This window comes from Periplaneta americana, chromosome 11 (genome assembly GCF_040183065.1).
Source record: "Periplaneta americana isolate PAMFEO1 chromosome 11, P.americana_PAMFEO1_priV1, whole genome shotgun sequence".
NCBI classification, from domain to species: domain Eukaryota; kingdom Metazoa; phylum Arthropoda; class Insecta; order Blattodea; family Blattidae; genus Periplaneta; species Periplaneta americana.
In genome coordinates this window covers 3788509-3810270 of record NC_091127.1, presented here as the reverse complement: position 1 = coordinate 3810270, position 21762 = coordinate 3788509, and the positions used below count along the sequence as shown (strand labels likewise).

Below are 21762 nucleotides of genomic sequence, written 5' to 3'. Positions count from 1 at the left end.
GTAAGTCCCGAGATATATATATATATATATATATATATATATATATATATATATAACATTACTATCCAAATAGTTTATTTTCATTCCTTACGGCCACACCTGTGGAGTAACGGTCAGCGTGTGTGGCTGCGAAACCAGGTTGCCCGGGTTCGATTCCCGGTCGGGACAAGTTACCTGGTTGAGGTTTTTTGCGGGGTTTTCCCTCAACCCAATACGAGCAAATGCTGGGTAACTTTCAGTGATGGACCCCGGACTCATTTCACCGGCATTATCACCATTTCATTCAGATGCTAAATAACCTGAGATGTTGATATAGCATCGTAAAATAACCCAATAAAATAAAAAATAAAATTCATTCCTTACCTTATACCTTACACTACTTCTCCACATAGTCTCCACCGTTATTGAGGCACTTGTCATAATGGGAAACCAATTTTGTATGCCTTCGTCAAAGAATGATGCCGCCTGTGATGAAAGTCAAGTCTGCACTTCTTGTTTCACGACATCATCGTCGTTGAAATGTTTTCCACAAAGTAATTTCTTTAGATGAAGAAACAGGTAAAAATAGCTTGGGTCCAAGTCAGGACTGTAAGGAGAATGGTCGATTCCCAATCAAAAAATGTGACGAGATCTTGAGTTTGTTTAGCTGTGTGTGGTCGGGCAATATAATGAATCAAAAGGGTTCCACGCAAAAACATTCCACGTCTTTTGTCTGTAGTGCACGACGGAGATTTCATAGTGTCGCACAATAGACATTTTTGTTGACTGTCGCATTCCTGGGCAAGAATTCAACAAGCGAAACACCTTGTCTGTCCCAGAAAACCGTGCACATGATCTTGCAAGTGGATATCGTCTGTTTGAATTTCTTCTTCACTGGAGATGCTGTGTGCCTCCACTCCATGGATTGTTGCTTTGATTGATTGATTGATTGATTCATTTATTTTATTCCATAGATCTTACATGAGCAATGAAGCTTTAAGATGTGGAACAAGTCAAAATTTTACAATATTACAATTACAATTTTTACAAATTTTTACAGTTTTACAATTTAGTAATTTTCTACAATTTGTACAATTTTGTGCAATTTTTTACAATGTTTTGGCGAGATGTAGTGAGATGAGGTGAGATCCGAGGATTCGCCAAAATATTACCCGGCATTTGCCTTTTGGTTGGGGAAAACCTCGGAAAAACCCAACCAGGTAATCAAATCAAAGGGGGGGGTAATCATTCAGGAGTGATGTAAGACACTCATGTCTCATCACCTGTAATGACATGCATTAGCAAATCATCGTCTTCTTCAGCGTATCACATGAGAAAAGTCAGTGCAGAGGTGGACTGCTTATTCTTATGCTCATCAGAAAGATTTTTTGGCACGCAAGCACAATTTCCGAAATCTTAAGCATTCTGTCACAATGTTGTAGAGGGCTAATCTTGAAATTTGTGGAAAATGCGAAGAAAGCAACGATATTGTGAAATGTCTGTCCTCGCAAAGTTTTGCTTCCACCAAATCATCCATGACCACAGACAGTCGGCTGCTCTGCGGCTCATCATGCACATTTTCACGACCTTCCTTAAACTGTCTAATCCACTTTCCCACCATTCCATCACTCATTATTGTTTCCCCATAAACCTCACACAGTTGACGATTAATGTCTGCTGGGAAAACATTTCTCGCATTCAAAAAATGAATCCCTGATTAGATTTCACAGTAGGCGGGTTGTTCGATTGTTTTGAACATTATGAAACGCTCTCACAATAAGAAAGCACAAAACAATTGCCGCTCACAGCTGCATTTGGCTTCCTAAAGGTTGGAGAAAGTCATTGCACATGCTCGCTACTGAAGCACTGCTATGGAAAAATTTTAAAACAGTACTTACTTTAAAAATGCGCCTTGTAGAATAATTTTTCCTATCTTTATGTACTTTCTTATGTACTATCTTTATGTTTCCAGAACATAGCATACAAATTCCAGGAAATCATTCCAAAAATGATCCTCCATACATTCTTAAGTTAGATTCCATGGAACTACTCTGCAGTACATATAAGGATCACCTTCAAATTTATACAGATGGATCTCTAAATCCTAATAATGGGACATCAGGAGCAGGGTATTATATTCCAAAATATCAAGAAAGTTATTTCATACCATGTTCATCCTCCTCCAGTCTTGACACTGAATTGCTAGCTATTGATGCTGCTCTTCAGTGTGTGACTCAAATTTCTGAAAAATCTATTTGCATACTTACCGACTCAAGGGGGCTACCTGGAAACGAGAAAGTCGATAATATTGCAAAACAGGCAACATATTTGCAACCAATACCTCTTCAAGTGATATCTCTATCCAGTGCTTTTGCTTCAGTAAAGTCTCATTTTACAAACCAATGGATCAACAATTGGCTCTCTTCTGACAAAGGAAAAATTTTACAGTCTGTACAAAAGAAACCAAATGACCTGGAAATGTACAAAAACTTGCCCAGACATGTTCAAACATTTTTAACAAGAGCCAGAACAGGTCACATTGTCACTCAATTGTACCTACACCGATTTCACATTTCTGATAATCCTACTTGTCTGTGGTGTAATAATCATGATGAAGATCTGGAACACATTCTTCTATACTGTCCTTCCATAAACCACAAAAGAAGTGAATTAAAATCATCAGTACCAGTTGCAGAAGACACAGCCCTGCAGTATATATTGACTACACCCCAACTCTGGCTACTAGCAACAGGCATCTATAATGAACACCAATCAAAATATCCCTCATTTCTCGTGAAAACAACAACTGAGTAGACTACAGTGGACTATAGTGGACTTTATGTTGTCAGCAAACAGCTGGATACATTAAGAAGATTGATTGATGTACTTTCTTTGATTCTTCCTCATGCCCATTGTAATTCTCAAACGTAAATAGGTTCTGTTATAGTACATTATGCAACGAGCCTATAATGATAGTAATTAAGACGCAAGTATGTTTGTTTATGAAACGATCGCAAGTGAGTTTCATAATTTTCATATGAGCGTCTTAATTACCATTATAGGCAAGTTTCATACGACTTTTTATGCTCGACCATATTTCTAACTTTAAATTATTCAGAAGTATACATTTTATTTGTATCTGACAAGATCGGAAGTGACCTTGTTCATAGCTCTTGAATTGTGAGATGTGCGCAAACGCGAAAGTATTGATTTTTTCCGAGGAACAATAATGTCATTGACCTTGATGTAATGCAGAGAATGTATAACCTGGAAATTGATTTAGAATTGAAAAACGAGATGACAAATTGAATTAATTTGAATATTATTTACAATTAACGCTAATTATTATAGTAACAGAACATAACCTTCTGCGACAGTCAGGCCTCTGTGACGTTTCCCTCGTCTTTCGATTGCATATCCGAGAATAATCGAAAACCTGAACTTTAATGAATAGGTGTACTTTAATGACATGCATTAAAGTACTGCTACCAGGTGTATAATTACTACATTTCGGCATGGTCGAGCTTAAAAATATTTCAGTAATGGTGCATTTGGTGGTACGCCCTTCATCTTCAGAATATTTTGATTGCAGGATCGCTGCTGAGTTCGATGCTGGGAAGTGGGCGCAGCACAAGTGGCGGACTAGACTCAGACAGCGAAGCCGTTTGTTGTTTGGCCCTCAACGCTCTCACACATCTGTTCTCATGGGTGCCATTATCCTCGTACATCACACCTAGCTTAGTAGCGGCACTGTTTCGACTGGCCAGTATTTCTCAGGTGTTGTATAATATAGTATATATTATATGTCTGTGTGCGTATAGTTTCCTGCTTTATTTTAATGTAATTTTCTTTCCATTTATATTGACTGCCTTTCAAACAGAACTTCAAGTGCAGAAAATATAATCTTCTTTCACTGTAATCATTTTTTTAAGGTATAGTACACCTACAAAACGCAAAAAATGATGAAAAATTAGAATTTTCAAAATATAACTATTTTAATAGAGAATTTTCTCCCCTTCAATTTAATATAAGTATTTTCGATTTATTTTATTTTAGTCAGTTATTTAACGATGCTGTATCAACTACTAGGTTATTTAGCATCGATGAGATTGGTGATAGCGAGATGATATTTGGCGAGATGAGGCCGAGGATTCGCCATAGATTACCTTGCATACACATTACGGTTGGGGAAAACCTCGGAAAAAACCCGACCAGGTAATCAACCCAAGCGGGGATCGAACCAGCGCCCAAACGCAACTTCAGACCGGTAGGCAAGCGCCTTAACCGACTGAGCCACGCCGATGGCTTTTTCGATTTATGCCTTATGGTTTTTCAGATAAGTCCCATTTTCCAAAATTCTGCATCATCAGCCATGGTCACTTCTACGAAGATCACTCCAAAAGTAATGCACAACATTTTTTATAAAACTGTAAATTTGTGTGTCAGTGATGTTGTACGTCATTTTAATAAGAGTCCAAAAGTAGAAATTAAAATTCTGAGAAGGATGGGCATAAACCCTGGGACAGACACCATCGCAGGATTTGTTGCATCAATGGAAAATAAGGACAAAAATGCCAAAAAACATTCAACATCTGAATTTAAAACAAGGAGGAGGTATTTGAGAGGCAGAAAGAAGCTGAAACTGGACCAACATGAAGCTGCTTAAGGGGTGATGGAGTCTTCTAGGCTCTGAAAGTTTGTGGCTCATTTCCTGCAAATAGTAATTTTAGAATATTTAATTCTTTTAAACATGATATCTCACCCAAATATGGTGATACCAAGAAGATATTGGTGTCATTTTGAAGCTTGAAATGTCGCCCAGTGCCTGACAATGAGTAAAATAACATTAATGTAGTTAATAATTATCTATGGATGTTTTACATGATTTATGCAACATAAAATATTAGTATAAGTTACATATATGGTAATATTTAATTAATGTAAATGAAAATAAAAAATAGCTCTATGTCAGGCACTGAAGAATAGTTTTAGCTATAAAACAGTGAAGAAACTGTGGCTCTATCTTAAAAACTGTATGAGCTATCATGTTTCAAGTTGCATGTCAAAATTATGAACAAAATAATTTTTATAAACAATTTAGACATAATTTCAAGGGATCTGTTCACTTCATCCTCTTTCTGGTACTATTCTCAATTGTATAAAAATTTTACAGAGCAAAATTATGCAAAACAAATTTTTTTGTATGTGTTGTTGTTTTCTAGTGCCAGGCATTTGACAATAAAGTCATTTGACCTCTTGCACTCCAATATTTTTCAAAGATATTGTCATGGTTAGCCACTGACGCACAGATTTTGAGATGTTCTGAATCCATTTCTTGGTTTGAGTTGCACAATGGACAGTTAGGGTGTACATATACCTTAAGTTATCTTGAAATCTGAGTAAAACACTTGAAAGTTCGAAGTATTATAAGGACAGTGTTACTTTGTTTGTCCTGATTCTTTTTGTATGCTGGTGCTTAAGAGCAGTGGTTGGCAAAGATGTCATATAAAATACAGCCGGCAAAGCACAGCAATGGGGAAGGTGGAAGGAGGGAGGTATAAGAGGAGAAGTCGCGTAACGTCCACTATTGCAAGTTTTGCAATCGCAGAGACAGACAGTGAACATGCTCAAAATAAAGAAAAGTTCAATTAAGTTGATGTCAATATATATTCGGTCATTTCTTTTTCATTTTTGTATGATTTGATTTCGTTTTTCTTTTGTTTTATAAACAATTTAAACATTAAGATCAGGAGTCAAGCTGCATGTAGCGAATTGTAACTTAGCAACGAGATGTTCGTCTGTCATTTGCGAAATTCTTTTTGATTTTACAACTGATCCTGTCATGTTTACTTGAACACAGCTTCACTTAGAATGAACAAGTGATGGATAAATTGTTAATATTTTTTGTTTTCTGAAAGTGTTTGCTTTTTATTGATTGGCAATTGAATTATGGTTTCTATCTTGTGTTTTAGGGAATATCTCAGGATGAGAACCAAAATGTCGGAACTCTCGCGATGGGGGCCATTAATGAAATCATGTATAAGAATTGTGTGCCAGCTTCTTGTGAAGACTTCCTATTAAACATATTCCACCATGCGACGCAGTTAATGCAAAGTTTAATACATTCCGGACGACTAGAGCGTGTAGATGGGATGTAAGTGTACAATGTAATCTGTGAACTTGTGTTGTTACTTTGTTACAATACGAAATTCCAAGAAGGTGTTGTGATTTGCAAAATTTGATGAAAATATTTATTTTAATTACTCCTGCAGCAAAGCACGTGCATCAATGCACACACATACACATTCACATGTACAGACACACTCCGAAAATAACATGCCAGTTTCGTGTATAGCCTTTTCTGCTGTCTTGTTGAATTTACTTTTTTATGTTTAATACTGATGAATCAGTTCATTTGGAAAGTATTTAAATAAATGTTGGGCCATTCTGGTAAAATTAACAAATAGTAATAATCACAAAGAGTTACATTACTTCAACTACCGTCGACCGGGGTTACTTTACACAAGGGGGTAACTTTTCACATTTCTATAAAAAATGTTTAGATGGGAGCACATTAGAGACAATATGTAGCAACTCCATGAAACTGATTCTATGTAACAACAGCACATGTATGTAGTAGTCTGAATTGTGTGTCCTTATTAAGGGGATCTTGTAAGCAGAAATTCTTGAAATGTGTAAAGTTACCCCCTTGTTTAAAGTAACCCCGGTTGATGGTACTTATATTATAGGAAAAAGGTCTTGTCTTTCAGGTTTGTAGAGAAGTTGACAGAGTTCCTCCGCCTGTTCGTTGCACTTCACCTTCATCGTTTAGAAGAGAGCCAGAAGTTTTCACCAGTCCGTGAATTCTTGACTTTACTCTTTAAGTACACATTCCACACCAGTCTTGAGCAGTTTTATAGATGTCTAGAAGTTTGGTCGATATTTTTGGATCACATGCACAATCGTGGAACACCAACAGAAAGGTCAGCATATTGTTGAACTTGCTAGTCTTATAAATTCATAGTTTAAACTGAGAGATATTTTAAAATTTCCCTTGGTTTTACTCGTGTACCATTTACATAGTTTGGTAGATTTCTGTATTGTCCTTTAGGTTTTTGTGTTGTATAGAGACAGATTTTCTAAAATTTTATTGCTGCATTTGTACAAAATTTCAATTTGTGTGCATTATCTCCGTCCTTTATCACCACTGAATTGATAGTATGTAAAATTTTAAATCTTAATTTTTATTTTTATTCAAAGAGAAATGTAATGCATTTTATCATTAGGTTTCATAATTCTTTTTTCTTAAAGAATTGTTTCCATACAGTTCAATAAATAAAGTCTTTTCTTATGTAGTATAATAATATAATCCATTGTTTCAAGATTAATGCCATCAAACAGAATTGTATGTGTATTTTGGTATGTAAAGTAAGCTATTGATAACAATGTTCCAGTAGTAATTTTATAATTTCGGTAATGAGTGAATATTCTGAAATGGGTAAATGTATGTCCCGGCTGATTTAAGGAGTTTCTTGAAAATGTTAACTGATTACTTTTGCGTTTAATTAACTAACTCTCACATGTTTTAGTTGGAAACAAAGTATAAAATGATTAATTTTAAAATTTATAATTAAAAAATAACGTCCAAACGTCAAAATGTAACTACGGTCCCTATGTCCCCAACTACATTTTACTCTGTTTTACTAAGTTTTTCTCGGAATGTTTCGATTTGATTTTATTTCCTCGGCCAAGATTATAAAAATAAATAGTTAAAATACTTATGAAAGACAGAAATTGTTGTTTGTTTAATTCTGAAAGGACACAACTTTAACGTAAAGTTTGTCCCCAAAAATTTCGTAACGCCGGTTCCTCGAAATAAAAGAGCTACACAAAAGACAATTTTGCTTCATGAGGTAAATTTTAACAGTTGGTTGGTAGTGATGAGAGGTCAACATGGTGCCAGTTAAAAAACTTTTCGTCCATTGTCGTAATTCATTTGATTGAAAAATACAAAAATCATCACTGATGACTGAATGTTATGTTTTCTATTGGTAACACCGGTCCCAGGTGGCATTAAATATAGTTTGTATATATTAAACTTTCGTAGTATATGCAAAATATTACAATGTTTGTCAGCTAAAAAATCTAACCTCCATGATATTTTTAACGATTCATTTTGTCAGAACTATTACGGAAATTATACTAATTTGTAACATTGGTCCCTTTATTGTGGGACCGAGGTTTCATTTAACATGCAATTATTAAATACTGGTGGATAAAGTAACTTCGAATATTATTTCATGTGATTGTTTATAGGAAAGAAAAAAAGTCTGATAATGAAAGTAGAAAATATGAAAGGGAGAAGATATGTAGGCAGAGGGCAAATATGACTGAAGAGGAGTTGCAGAAAAAAAGGGACTATGGCAAAGAAAAAAAAAGAAAATAGCCGATATGACTGATCGTAAAAAAAGAAATGTTCGAAGACAAGTGAAATCTGAAGCACAGAAGTTTAGAAGATACCTTAAACAATGGGTGTAAGGGATAGATAACAACAATCCCTTGGCTTTTTTTTTAAATCTCACATAAAATTTTTTTTAAGCTCAACTGATACCAGAATCTTCAATAATAGGAGCAAATGTAACCAATGTGTGAAAAAAGTACACAATTTAATATAATATATTTTTTCCAGTTTTGTTATTCATATTTGCCCATTTCAGAATGTTCACCCATATATTTTAGTATGTAAAGTAAGCTATTGATGACAATATTCCAGTAGTAATTTTATAATTTCGGTTAATGCCTAAAAAGGAATCACATTTCACTTGTCAACTAGCATAGCTTAATTGAAACTGTAAGTTACATACGTAGTTACTGAATCCTGTATCAATTTATTTAGTGCTGCACTGAACGTAAAGACAGTTTGAATACAATGAGATGCCACAATTTTCAAATCGCGAGTATCTAGACATTTTAATCCACTGCTGTGGAATAACAGCATGTCTGATTGTGCAGTGAGGGGGGCCTGGGTTCAAATCCATTTGTATATAGGGGTACTTTTTGTTCCTCATACTTCTGGAATCATATGTAGGAAGGAATGTAATATATTCTTTTCTATTCTGTGTAATCTGTATTTCTGAGGTAAATTTTTTATATAGGGTATTTATGTCAATAGGAAAGTGCCATTTTTTCTTTTGGCCAAAGAATCATATCGTGGAGTGCATATCCACAAATTGTTATTCAGTGTGTGTATACTTACTGGTGTGTGTATGTTGTATCTATGATGTTGATATATTTTCATATGTGTTTTCAGGTATCAAGATGTGTTTGTTTTATTAGTACAAGAGATTTTAATGAAAATGCAATTCAAACACAACAGAGAACAACTGGAAGAATTGGATGATGAATCATTAGATGATGATGTAAGTCATTGTTTCATTTATTGAAGTAATATAATACTTATGGCCAGTGCTGTCATGGTAATTTTTCTCTTGGCCATATGCCCCACCCCTTGTTTTCTCCCTTGAAAATATTTCACTTTCCTCTCTCTATCTCTCCTACTATCATTTAATGATTTTTTTAATATTAAAGAAGTAAAGAAATTGTTTTGCTTTACAGTTTAATTGTAGGCCTGCAAGTTTGATTTAAAGAATACACCATGTAGCCCCATCGTAGATGCACATTTGTCTCGATGAATCTTGGAGTGTGTATTTGCAGCACTTCTTATTTTTCAACCATTATTTTATATAATTCTGGATTCCAGTGCTGCAGAGGTGGACAATTTTTGTTTATGAACATCAAACAAAATACATTAGTAACAGCAAGAGATGATCTAAGATCTGTACAGATCTCCGCATACAAAACTAAGGCCCGTAACACACTTGGCGAGTTCTCGCTATCACAGATCACACCTCGCTATGATCATCTATGCACTGCCTTCATGCAGAAAGCATTTTTCTGATTATAGTAATCACTCGTTGGGGGAAATATTATAGGTTATGTATTTACGTATATTGTCGTACTTAAATATATAACCTGTAAGTATATTGTCGTACTTTATAAATTACGTACGAACGCTGTGTTGAATCTGAGTATTCAGATGATGAGGAAATGGAGTTACATGAACATATTTTGTTAACGAAAAGAAGAAGTAGGCCTAAAATTAAAGCCAGAAATATCTGAAAATCACATTTATCTTACGAAAATAAGGGCGAGTTTTGGACACTGGTTTCGATTTGAATGATGATACGTTTAGGCGTTATTTCAGGTTGAATGGACCTCAGTTTTTTGCCATTCATGATATGATAGAGGATTCTTTGCTATGTTCTGATTAAAATGATGTAAACTGTTAAGACATATAGATACATTATTTGAAATGTTTAATCAATACTATTAAATCTCATCAAAATAAAATATAGTCCTATTTATTTTCAGATAATCTGATATTTGTCTCCAGATTTCTTCTTTAAGTTTCGTGTTTTTATAGTTTTCATCCCGTGTATCATATAAATAGGCCTACGGGTGACATCGTACAAGTTCGATAAGTTTCTGACTGCAATTATCAGCCATCTTTCCTCATTTTCAAATAAAAACAATACAATTCATCGGCACCTGTGATATCTTTTTCTACATTCAATCCTCATAAAGAGTATAAATGTCAAACATCTTTGATAAATGTGTCAAGAAAATTCGCTGAGCTACCGATTCCAGCGAGAAACTCACGCGAGTTTTTTACCTCAAACGAAAATCTCTTCCAGTGTGTAGACGTCCATTTGAATCCATGTTATCAATCTTTGAATTTTCTCGCAACATATTTCTCGGTAACGAAAACTCTTCAATTGTGTTACAGGCCTTAGGCACCGATATGTCGTATGGTTTCTTACAGACGAAATTTTCTTTTCCCCATACGATTAATTAAAAAAATTGTAGGTTCCAATATGATGTATGGCCTCCATGGCAGCACTGCTTGTGACATGCATTACTTTCCATATAGAGATTCCTCATCATTATGATCAGAGTTAAATCTTCGGAAGTTTATTGTATTAACTAATGTCAGTTGGTTGAGGATCCAGTAAAGGATACATGATGTAGTTAACCACTGAAATATGTTTATCTTGTGTTATAAAATTAGCATTTCCTATATTTAATACGCCATATCCATACATTTTTATTTTACTTTATTTTTAATTTCGTCTACTGATCACAAAATTTGATAAGGGATGATTCACATAACATACACACCTTCCATTAGTTAGGCAGGTCCATGTGACCTAGGATTGTCAGACAACTCCATCAACCATATCCCCTCTTCACCACCTAGGGGGACACTTATGCATGCCGTGGCAGGTAAACATGCTGAAATGGCATTTCCTCCATTTTTTATTATACCGCTGTGACTCGGTCCCCAGAACCTAGTTCGTTAAAAACAGGTTGCACCATGGGAAGGTTAGGTTTGGATTTGAGTAGGAGAGATTATGGAATCACTTCACCATCCCTTGAAACCCATTCGGAAAATATGGAATAATATAAAACGGAAAAGTGAAATGGCTGGTTTGTGAAAATGTGTTATTTATAATTTCAAGTATACATCTGACTGCCTCCGTGGTCTGTTGGTCAGCATGCTGGCTTCCATATCAGGAGGTCCCGGGTTCGATTCCCGAGCTCGGCTCTCGGTGAATTTTTCTTGATGAAGAAGAATTCCCTGGGTGTCTAGAGTCTGGAAATTTGTATGAATGTAATTGTGATTGTGTGTGTGTGCCAGGTTAAAATTAATTAACCAATCATCACAAAAAATATAAAAATACATCAGGACTGTTACTGGGCAGCAACCTGAACACACGTTTCAGCGTCACATTGTTGACAAGTAACTCCATCTGTTAGCACAACCATAAAGCATCTAATAGATGCTATAGAGTTACCAACAACGAAAAAAAAAAAGTATACATCTTTATAATGGATATCAGAATCCATAAATATTTCTGAATTTGTTTTTCTGTTTTCCTGTCTTCCCTTTGGCAGTTTGTTAAATTAATGTGTCATTGTCATTTTGATATGAAGTTTTTTGTTTATCTAATCAGGACCAAACAGAATGGCAGCATTACTTGAGACAGTGCATTGAAATTGTAGCCAAAGTAGCAGAGCTTGCACCAATGGAAACATACGGCCTGGTGGTTAGTAAAATTGCATTATACTTAGTGGTTATAGGTTTATAAAGCAAGTGTACACTTGTAAGGTAATAATTTAAATTCATTCTTGTATGTTTAATTTAGAACATAGAAACTATATTAACTTACTTACTTACAAATGGCTTTTAAGGAACCCGAAGGTTCATTGCCGCCCTCACATAAGCCCACCATCGGTCCCTATCCTGTGCAAGATTAATCCAGTCTCTTATCATCATATCCCACCTCCCTCAAATCCATTTTAATATTATCCTCCCATCTACGTCTCTGCCTCCCCAAAGGTCTTTTTCCCTCTGGTCTCCCAACTAACACTCTATATGCATTTCTGGATTCGCCCATACGTGCTACATGCCCTGCCCATCTCAATCTGAAAAAAAAAATCAATCAAAAAATCTGAAAGTTAGAATTTATAAAACAGTTATATTACCGGTTGTTCTGTATGGTTGTGAAACTTGGACTCTCACTCTGAGAGAGGAACATAGGTTACGAGTGTTTGATAATAAGGTGCTTAGGAAAATATTTGGGGCTAAGAGGGATGAAGTTACAGGAGAATGGAGAAAGTTACACAACGCAGAACTGCACGCAGGTCTTTTTCCCTCCGGTCTCCCAACTAACACTCTATATGCATTTCTGGATTCGCCCATACGTGCTACATGCCCTGCCCATCTCAATCTGAAAAAAAAAAATCAATAAAAAAATCTGAAAGTTAGAATTTATAAAACAGTTATATTACCGGTTGTTCTGTATGGTTGTGAAACTTGGACTCTCACTCTGAGAGAGGAACATACGTTACGAGTGTTTGATAATAAGGTGCTTAGGAAAATATTTGGGGCTAAGCGGGATGAAGTTACAGGAGAATGGAGAAAGTTACACAACGCAGAACTGCACGCAGGTCTTTTTCCCTCCGGTCTCCCAACTAACACTCTATATGCATTTCTGGATTCGCCCATACGTGCTACATGCCCTGCCAATCTCAATCTGAAAAAAAAAATCAATCAAAAAATCTGAAAGTTAGAATTTATAAAACAGTTATATTACCGGTTGTTCTGTATGGTTGTGAAACTTGGACTCTCACTCTGAGAGAGGAACATAGGTTACGAGTGTTTGATAATAAGGTGCTTAGGAAAATATTTGGGGCTAAGCAGGATGAAGTTACAGGAGAATGGAGAAAGTTACACAACACAGAACTGCACGCATTGTATTCTTCACCTGACATAATTAGGAACTATATTAACATAGAAACATATTTTTCACGTTAATCAGATAGTGCTGAATGATGTTTATTTAGTACCTTAAAAAACGAGCTTACTGTGAAAGAAACTCTATAATAACTACAGCAGAGACAATTGCTTTAGACCTGTGACTCACTATTCATACATGGAACAGAGTCTATAATCTTATATGATGTTATTATTAAAAAAAAAAAAAAAAAAAAATCTGATACACAGTATTGAATGAAAGCCATTAGGTAGTTCAATTATTCAAAACTAACGAATTGTTTCTGTAATTTGGAAACAATATGAATGAATTGATTTGGTTCACAGCAGGATGATCGTTTCTGGTTAGTGGTCTACATGTGGTCGAAATGGAATCTAAGTTATAACGAACATAATTTGATGAAAGCTATTAATTTGGTTATTACAAAATATTGCACTGCTCAGTAATTTGAAAAGAATTGAATGGGTTCATTTTGTTTATAAAACAGTATGAGAAATCAATCAATCAATCTTCTTAATGTATCCAGCTATTTGCTGACAACATAAAGTCCACTATAATCCATTTTAGACAGTATGAGAAAGAAAGAAAATTAACAAATGAATTATTTAATGGATATATTTTACTATAAAATTAATCCACTTCAGTTGATAGTGACCTTGATTAATAAACACTGCAATGTTAGGAGATCTGCGCATATGTAGCAAACTTAGGGTTGTTGATTGTCTGTCATGCTACTGGGCATCATTTGCCGTTACCCAAAAGTCATCATCCCTGCAGTACACTGACTTGACTTCAGAAGAAGCAAGCACTGAAGTCTGAACATTTCGCAGAAGTATCGGTGACACATAATGTTCAGTACTGAATTTAGTGATTGCACTTTTTTTCAGTGTTTGAGAACCACCTCTTGTTCTATGTGGAAGAACGCTGACTAGAATTAATATTTTCTTGACTATTGAATAGTGCTTACTTTGAAATAGTGGGTGACATAGGTACTGATATAAAATTTAAGGTTCACTGTGGGATTCAAACTTAGTTGTTTATTTTCTGTTAAACAAATGGTGATTTATGTTGGACAAAATTATTATGAGGCAGGTTTTCTATGAGTAATTCTGTTTCTCTCATCATTCTGCCTATATCGTAGCTGCATTTATGCCATTTGACCATTTAACCACAGTGAATAGTTTTTGTATCTTAGAAGAATTTTTAAATAAATAACAACCTAAAGATTTCCTATTTATTCATTTGGATACGCAATGTCTTGGAAATATGACATTTTTATCATTGAAAAAATTCAGCTATAGTCCTGTCGGTGTTATTTCCGGCAGCCAATCACGTTGCAGGTCGGCTACATTTAAACGTGTGCGTCTTGTGATTCGCTGATGAAAACATTATGCATTTCCTAAGGCTCGATAAATACTTAATATAATAGCCCTCCATTTTGGCTCTTTTGTTGGCGTTTGCAGAAAGCATGTGAGGACATTATTTGCCGCTCAATTATTTGCTGAATTACAGTGCGTTTGATTTATTATCATAGGAGCTACGACATGATAATGTTTAACGGTGTGGCAAATAGATCCCTTGTCTGGTAGCTCGGCAACGAAAGAACGAAAATGGCGAACGATACTACCTACCTAGACTGTATAGACCCTTCACTTCCTAAGGCGTAATAAAAGAGAAGGAGTCATGTTGGGAATAACAACGTCGCGACTATAAATTTAAGTAATTGTGTCAGAAGTAAGAACATATTGTATATTAATAAAATTATACATGCTTTTAGCAATAATTAGAAACAAAGTTTTGCCTAGTCTGTAGGTATTAATTTAGTGTTTTAAAATATAACATCTGTACTAGTAGGATTTTATTATGTATACATATTACTTTTTCTATTTGAAGAAGAAGCTAAAAATATTTTCTTTCACATCTTCATGATTTATTATTATTACTAATGCAATCACAATAACTGTAAGTGTAAAAATAGTGATGATAACATGAATTAAAAACATAGAGCTGTCATTGAAGAACTTGTAATATGTTACGCAGTTGATTGTTGTTATTGACATGCTTTATGACGTGATATTGACAGCACGATCCTTGGAAGGAAGCATCCCTTGTGTATCTGCGTCTGGATCGGGCTGTTGAGCCCCACGACATTACTGATAACAACAGGCGGTTGACTGTTACCGACACTCATGAGTGTTTGAGGCTCCACTGTCTTCTAAGGGACCTGTCATCTCTTACACAAGCTGTGGGACGAATGTGCCCACATTTTATAGGTATGTATGCTTCATTGTTTTCCTTCTCTCAGACAACCTTGTTGTCCTCTTGTTTTATCAGATCTATTTCTTACATTTCCATTTCTGAAATGTGTGAAATAAAAATAAAAATTTTCTCCTGTGTCTTGAAAGTTAGGAAGTTTACACTGACGAAACTGTGACCTCAGTTGAGTGGTAACAACTGTTAACAAAATTGAACATGTTTAGCATGGAATGATTATTTCATTGTGGGGTATTGTGAGATGAATTACAGTGTTTGAATTCTGAAATTACATATTGTATCGTACTTAAAATTCTGCAGTGCTCGGGAAAAGTGACATAAGTCAGTTTCCACAAACCTTTTTTGATAATTTATTGACACTGGTTTATGTCGATTTGATTTTTTTTCTGTATGAATTATTGTAATGGGACAAATACTTGTGTATTTTTTTCCAAGCAAGCAGATGTTCTGTAAGTTGTCAATAAATTATCAAAAAAGGTTTGTGGAAACTGACTTGTGTCACTTTTCCCAAGCACTGCAGAATTATCATACGCAAAATTGTGATTAATTACACAAACATCGGGACTAAAGAATTTATATTTGTGTTGCGACTATGAACTTCTTCCCTATTCTTCGATGTTTTATCTGTACAATGTGTGGAAAAAAGTAATAGCTTCAGTGAGACATTGATTGCTTACTTTGTACTGTTCTCCAACCAGGAGATCAACCGTGGAACGAATGTGCTTACTATTGTGTCATCTATTGGAGCGAAGTAGATAGATAATATTATCGTTATAACGTCTGTTTAAAAACCATGCGCTCTCCTGCATTTGTTATTTCCTGTATGGAGAGATTAAAAGACCAGGAGATTAACAGTGATCTAATTTTGTAACTAGGGTAGTATAAACAATGTGTGTATCAATGTTATTGTTTGTGCTGTGAGAGCGAGCCACTAGAGATACGAGCACCCACGTGTGTGACCTTACGACATCTTATGACATCAACATTCATTCACAGCATTACCCCTCTTCGTCTCATCAGGCAGAGACTTTCTCGTGGTTGGAGCACAGTAGTTGATAGTTTTGACACTAGAGAACTAGATTAAAGTCCCAATGTGTTCAAGAGAAATTTATGATGAAAAGAGGTGAGTTTGCTGCATATTTACTCTTTGTACTCCTGTTTCTCAACACTATTGTCGTCTTCGTTATCACCACTTTATAAAAAAGAGTCCTTCCATTACATTTACATATTGTTCACCTCGTATTCTTCTTCATTGGTCCTCTTCTATCCATAGTATAGATGTTTCACCTTATATTTAGGAACTTTATATCTAACCAGTCACTTAATCTGAAGGGATTAGGGATTAAGAGAGAAGAGGGAAGGGAAAGAGAGGCAGGGGTGAAGAAAGGTAGGATAGAAATAGAGGGAAACATATATATCTATATACATATAATATTTGAGAGCAGTGCTCATTGATACAGTGAATAATCAGCACTTGCATTACCTTTTGGGAAAGCTGTGACATGAGACCACACAGCTGTTCTAGTACAGTGGTTCATTGTCACATTGGGCAGAGAATTGTTTAGTGCGAGGGTATAGTAACTGTAAAACGTGTTAAAATTGCATTCGTGCATTTAGTCATAGATGTTGTCCAGAATTTCCCATACTATCCAAGTCATATATTCATGCACTCATTCGAAAGTGGTGTAATCAGAATTCTGTGATAGACGAAAAGAAAAGTAAGAAGAAGAAGAAGAATATTGACAGAAAAAAAGTTAGCTGATATTCAGGCAGAATTGCAGGCAGGCTACTTTTATCTGCGTAATATATTATGTGAGGGAAAGACAAGGAGTAAATAACTTTAGGAATTCTTAAGTATTGGGTGTGCCATTGTTGTCTTGGTCATCAATTTCATGTTGAAGATATACCGATAAGCTATCACAATTTGACTAGATTATGTGTGTGTATTCCGCCTTTGCTTATCATACAATCCACTCTTCAATTTATTCAAACTATTCCCGCCCAAACAATCACGCACACAGATTTCACCGATACCCCCTCTACTTCCGGTAACAGACAATATAACTAAAAAAATACTGTGAGCAAGCCCATCGCTCTAGTATCAGCCTAGCATCAAGCACTAGCAGATCAATACACGTTAAAACTGTAAGTTACTTTTCTTACATAATAGGCATTACCCAAGCAGTTAACCATAACCAATACCAGTTAAAGGAATTTCCAAATTTTCAATTACAAACATTCCCAATTTCAAATTCATAAACTAATACTTAATCATATTGTTACAGACACGCCAGGCGATACTAAATCCATGGACGTGACAACCTTCATTCTGTTATAATATTACATCTATGGATACAAATCACAGTAATGCCATCAACTATTATAGAAGTGTCTCAACATCACTTTTAGCAAACATAGCCATGTTACGATACTGCGTCCAGCTCAACGCTAAATAACAAGATCACCACAACTGCCTCATTTAACTTCACACCGGCAAACACCACACAATAAGTGATCACATACTTCATATATTTAAAGTGATGTAAAAACAGTTTTTAAACAGTGTTTTTTAAACAGTGTTTTTAAGTAGTGTTTTATATATTGACTGAAACATTCTAATTTAATTTTTATAAAGTGTTGTACCAGCAAATAGTATATAAGAGTTAAGGCAATCATTTATGTAATCATGGCAACACTTCACCGACATAGCACAGTATGCACAAAAACACTGATCATTTAAGTCCACGATACATGTACCCATAGGCTTGGTTAACAATTAGCATCATATATATACATCTGAAGATGGTACAATTTACATACCGAAAACGTTAATGAAAAAATATGACTAATTAATTCATTCATTTAATTGTATGACAAGCAAAGGCGGAATACACACACATAATCATAGTCAACTTGGTCATCAAGTATGGCTCATTGCTGATGACATTCATCATCTTATAGATTACTTCTAATGTTACAGGCCAGCCATTCAATGCCCGTTTTCCACATGCTCAGCAACTTGTGTCAAGACTGTCCGTCATGGCGACATATGGGACACGTATAAGACTTTACCACTTACAAGTGTCAACTCATGTTCTTACAGCTGATCTTACAGAGGTGTAAGTTTAATTTTACTGGAATAATATATAATATCAGAACACTTGAATGCGTTATGTTTTCTTATATCTTGTAGTCTTTAGCTTACTTACTTTGCAAACATACTTGGATTTCGTGTGAGAGCGCTCATTTTCCCCTAATTCAATACTTCCTTCTTCACATTCACAGTCAACTGTTTTTCGTATAAATGGGAAAATATTTTTGAGGTTACTATATACTCGTGCATTTGTATTTATTTATTGTGGTTTTTAAATACACTTTTGCAATTTCATTAACATCAGTGCATGAAAACTGAATGGTTGCAAGTTATTTATTTTATAGTTGACATAGCTGTGTTTATTAGTCATTAAATGCAAGAGTTTTTTTTTTTCATACTTACTTACTTACTTCTAGCTTTTAAGGAACCCGGAGGTTCATTGCCGCCCTCACACAAGCCCGCCATTGGTCCCTATCCTGAGCAAGATTAATCCAGTCTCTATCATCATATCCCACCTCCCTCAAATCCATTTTAATATTATCTTCCCATCTACGTCTCGGCCTCCCTAAAGATCTTTTTCCCTCCGGCCTCCCAACTAACACTCTATATGCATTTCTGGATTCGCCCAACATGCTACATGCCCTGCCCATCTCAAACGTCTAGAATTTAATGTTCCTAATTATGTCAAGTGAAGAATACAATGCGTGCAGTTCTGTGTTTAACTTTCTCCATTCTCCTGTAACTTCATCCCTCTTAGCCCCAAATATTTTCCTAAGCATCTTATTCTCAAACATTCTTAACCTATGTTCCTCTCTCAGTCAGAGTCCAAGTTTCACAACCATACAGAACAACCGGTAATATAACTGTTTTATAAATTCTAACTTTCAGATTTTTTGACAGCAGACTGGATGACAAAAGCTTCTCAACCGAATAATAACAGGCATTTCCCATATTTATTGTGTGTTTAATTTCCTCCCGAGTGTCATTTATATTTGTTACTGTTGCTCCAAGATATTTGAATTTCTCCACTTCTTCAAAAGACAAATTTCCAATTTTTATATTTCCATTTCGTACAATTATCTCGTCACAAGACATAATCATATACTTTGTCTTTTCGGGATTTACTTCCAAACCTATCGCTTTACTTGCTTCCAGTAAAATTTCCGTGTTTTCCCTAATCGTTTGTGGATTTTCTCCTAACATATTCACATCATCTGCATAGACAAGGAGCTGATGTAACCTTTTTTTTTTCATTGAATCATAAAACATACATTAAGTTAAAATTAATCAAACAGTATTACAAAAAAAGCATAACAAGACAATTAAAATCTATCTCTAGACATGGAAGTGCTATCCCATCATCAGTAGCATTGAGGCCGGTTCAGCTGTTGTATGTGAGCTATTCCATCTCAAATCAACCGAAATTTAGAGAAAATTGACCTTACAATTTCTAAATACAATGAAGCTTTTTTTGTACGTAGAGAACTGTGATACAATGCTTTCTGCAAAGTTTGAGGCATCAGAACTTCATAGTGTTTAAATTAAAAATATTTACATTTATCGTATTTTCATCAAATTAGCAACTTTAAACTGTTGTGGCTCTGAAACCCTTTCACCCAATGATCAAAATCATGGTTTATTTTGATGCTGAGAAATTAAAGTTTATATTGACATATAAACAGATTTTCTTACTTTTTATGGAAATGGAGAAATTTAGATTTTTCCTCATTAAGACGCCTTTGTCCAGGAAAAAATATTTTAAAAATATATAGTTAGATTCCGCATTGAAAGTACAAATAAACACATATTTTTTACTTATGGTATGTTGATAAGAAAGTATTGAAAAATCAAATAAAGAAAATAAATAGTACGCACGTGAACTAACCAGCTGACTGTGAGACGGGAGCTAGCCGAGACAAGCAAGGCCAGGAGACAAACACGTGATGTGTCGTCTAGTAGCGCATAGCTGGGCTAGCTTTATCACAAGTTTTCATAAACACAGGAGTAAAATGACGCCCAACGCTCGCTTATCTTCAGCTCTCGGCCAGTGCATGCGGTACTGCGCCATTCAAGTCTCAGCGTGTGAAAATAATTTATTTAATACCCTCGAAACTTATTGCCGTGACACTAAGCAAACAATGCCGAATCCCTCTTAATACTGCAAGTTTTTTCTCAATTTTTTTCACATTTCTACAAATGGGCAAAAGGCCTAAAAGTAAGTAAAATCAGATTATCTGTCTCTCTATATACAATAAAAATAAGGATTACTTCTTATCATAACCTACCAAATGTCAGCTTCAAAATGAGCTCCCGTTCAATGTTCTGCAGTAAATGGTTCCAGAGTTCTGAGCGCTGAAAGAGGCTTGTTTTTTCTAAAATACGCTAAATTTGTCGCTCAACAATACGAAAACCGTTTGACTTTCGATAGTAGGCTATATTTTTGCAAATGCACTCTCGTCAGGACCTTGTATAAATAAGGAAAAAATTAGAGTATAAAAAATTCGAGGTTTTTTACTGATCGATTTCATATGAAATAGCCCATGTGTTGGTATATTATGGTTTGTCAGTTGGCGGGTACAATAGCTGAATCGGCTTCAATGCTACTGATGATTGAATAGCACTTCCCAAAACATGTTTAGAGATTGATTTTAATTACGTGTTTTTTAATGCTGTTTGATTGATTTTAACTGAATGTATATTTTATGATTACTTACTTACTTACAAATGGCTTTAAAGAACCCGAAGGTTTATTGCTGCCTTCACACAAGCCCGCCATCGGTCCCTATCCTGTGCAAGATTAATCCAGTCTCTATCATCATATCCCACCTCCCTCAAATCCATTTTAATATTATCCTCCCATCTACGTCTCGGCCTCCCTAAAGGTCTTTTTCCCTCCGGTCTCCCAACTAACAGCAAAATTGTAATTCTTACAGGATCCAGTTGAGGAGAATAGAGATAATTATTTCAATGAAAGACGGGAAGCAAGTCGTACACTTAGGAATAAAAAGAGAGATTACT

General features: G+C 35.2%; 1 protein-coding gene across 2 annotated transcripts in view; it reads left to right on the top strand.

The window, feature by feature from the left end:
• ebo (ellipsoid body open) overlaps positions 1–21762 on the top strand; it is a 63943-nt gene that overhangs the window by 11833 nt on the left and 30348 nt on the right. For both annotated transcript variants that reach the window (XM_069838838.1, XM_069838839.1), the window contains exons 6-12: positions 3572–3756; positions 5952–6133; positions 6750–6962; positions 9290–9398; positions 12054–12146; positions 15460–15649; positions 18631–18769. In XM_069838838.1, the coding sequence (XP_069694939.1) occupies positions 3572–3756; positions 5952–6133; positions 6750–6962; positions 9290–9398; positions 12054–12146; positions 15460–15649; positions 18631–18769 (1111 nt within the window). The remainder of the gene's footprint in view (positions 1–3571; positions 3757–5951; positions 6134–6749; positions 6963–9289; positions 9399–12053; positions 12147–15459; positions 15650–18630; positions 18770–21762) is intronic.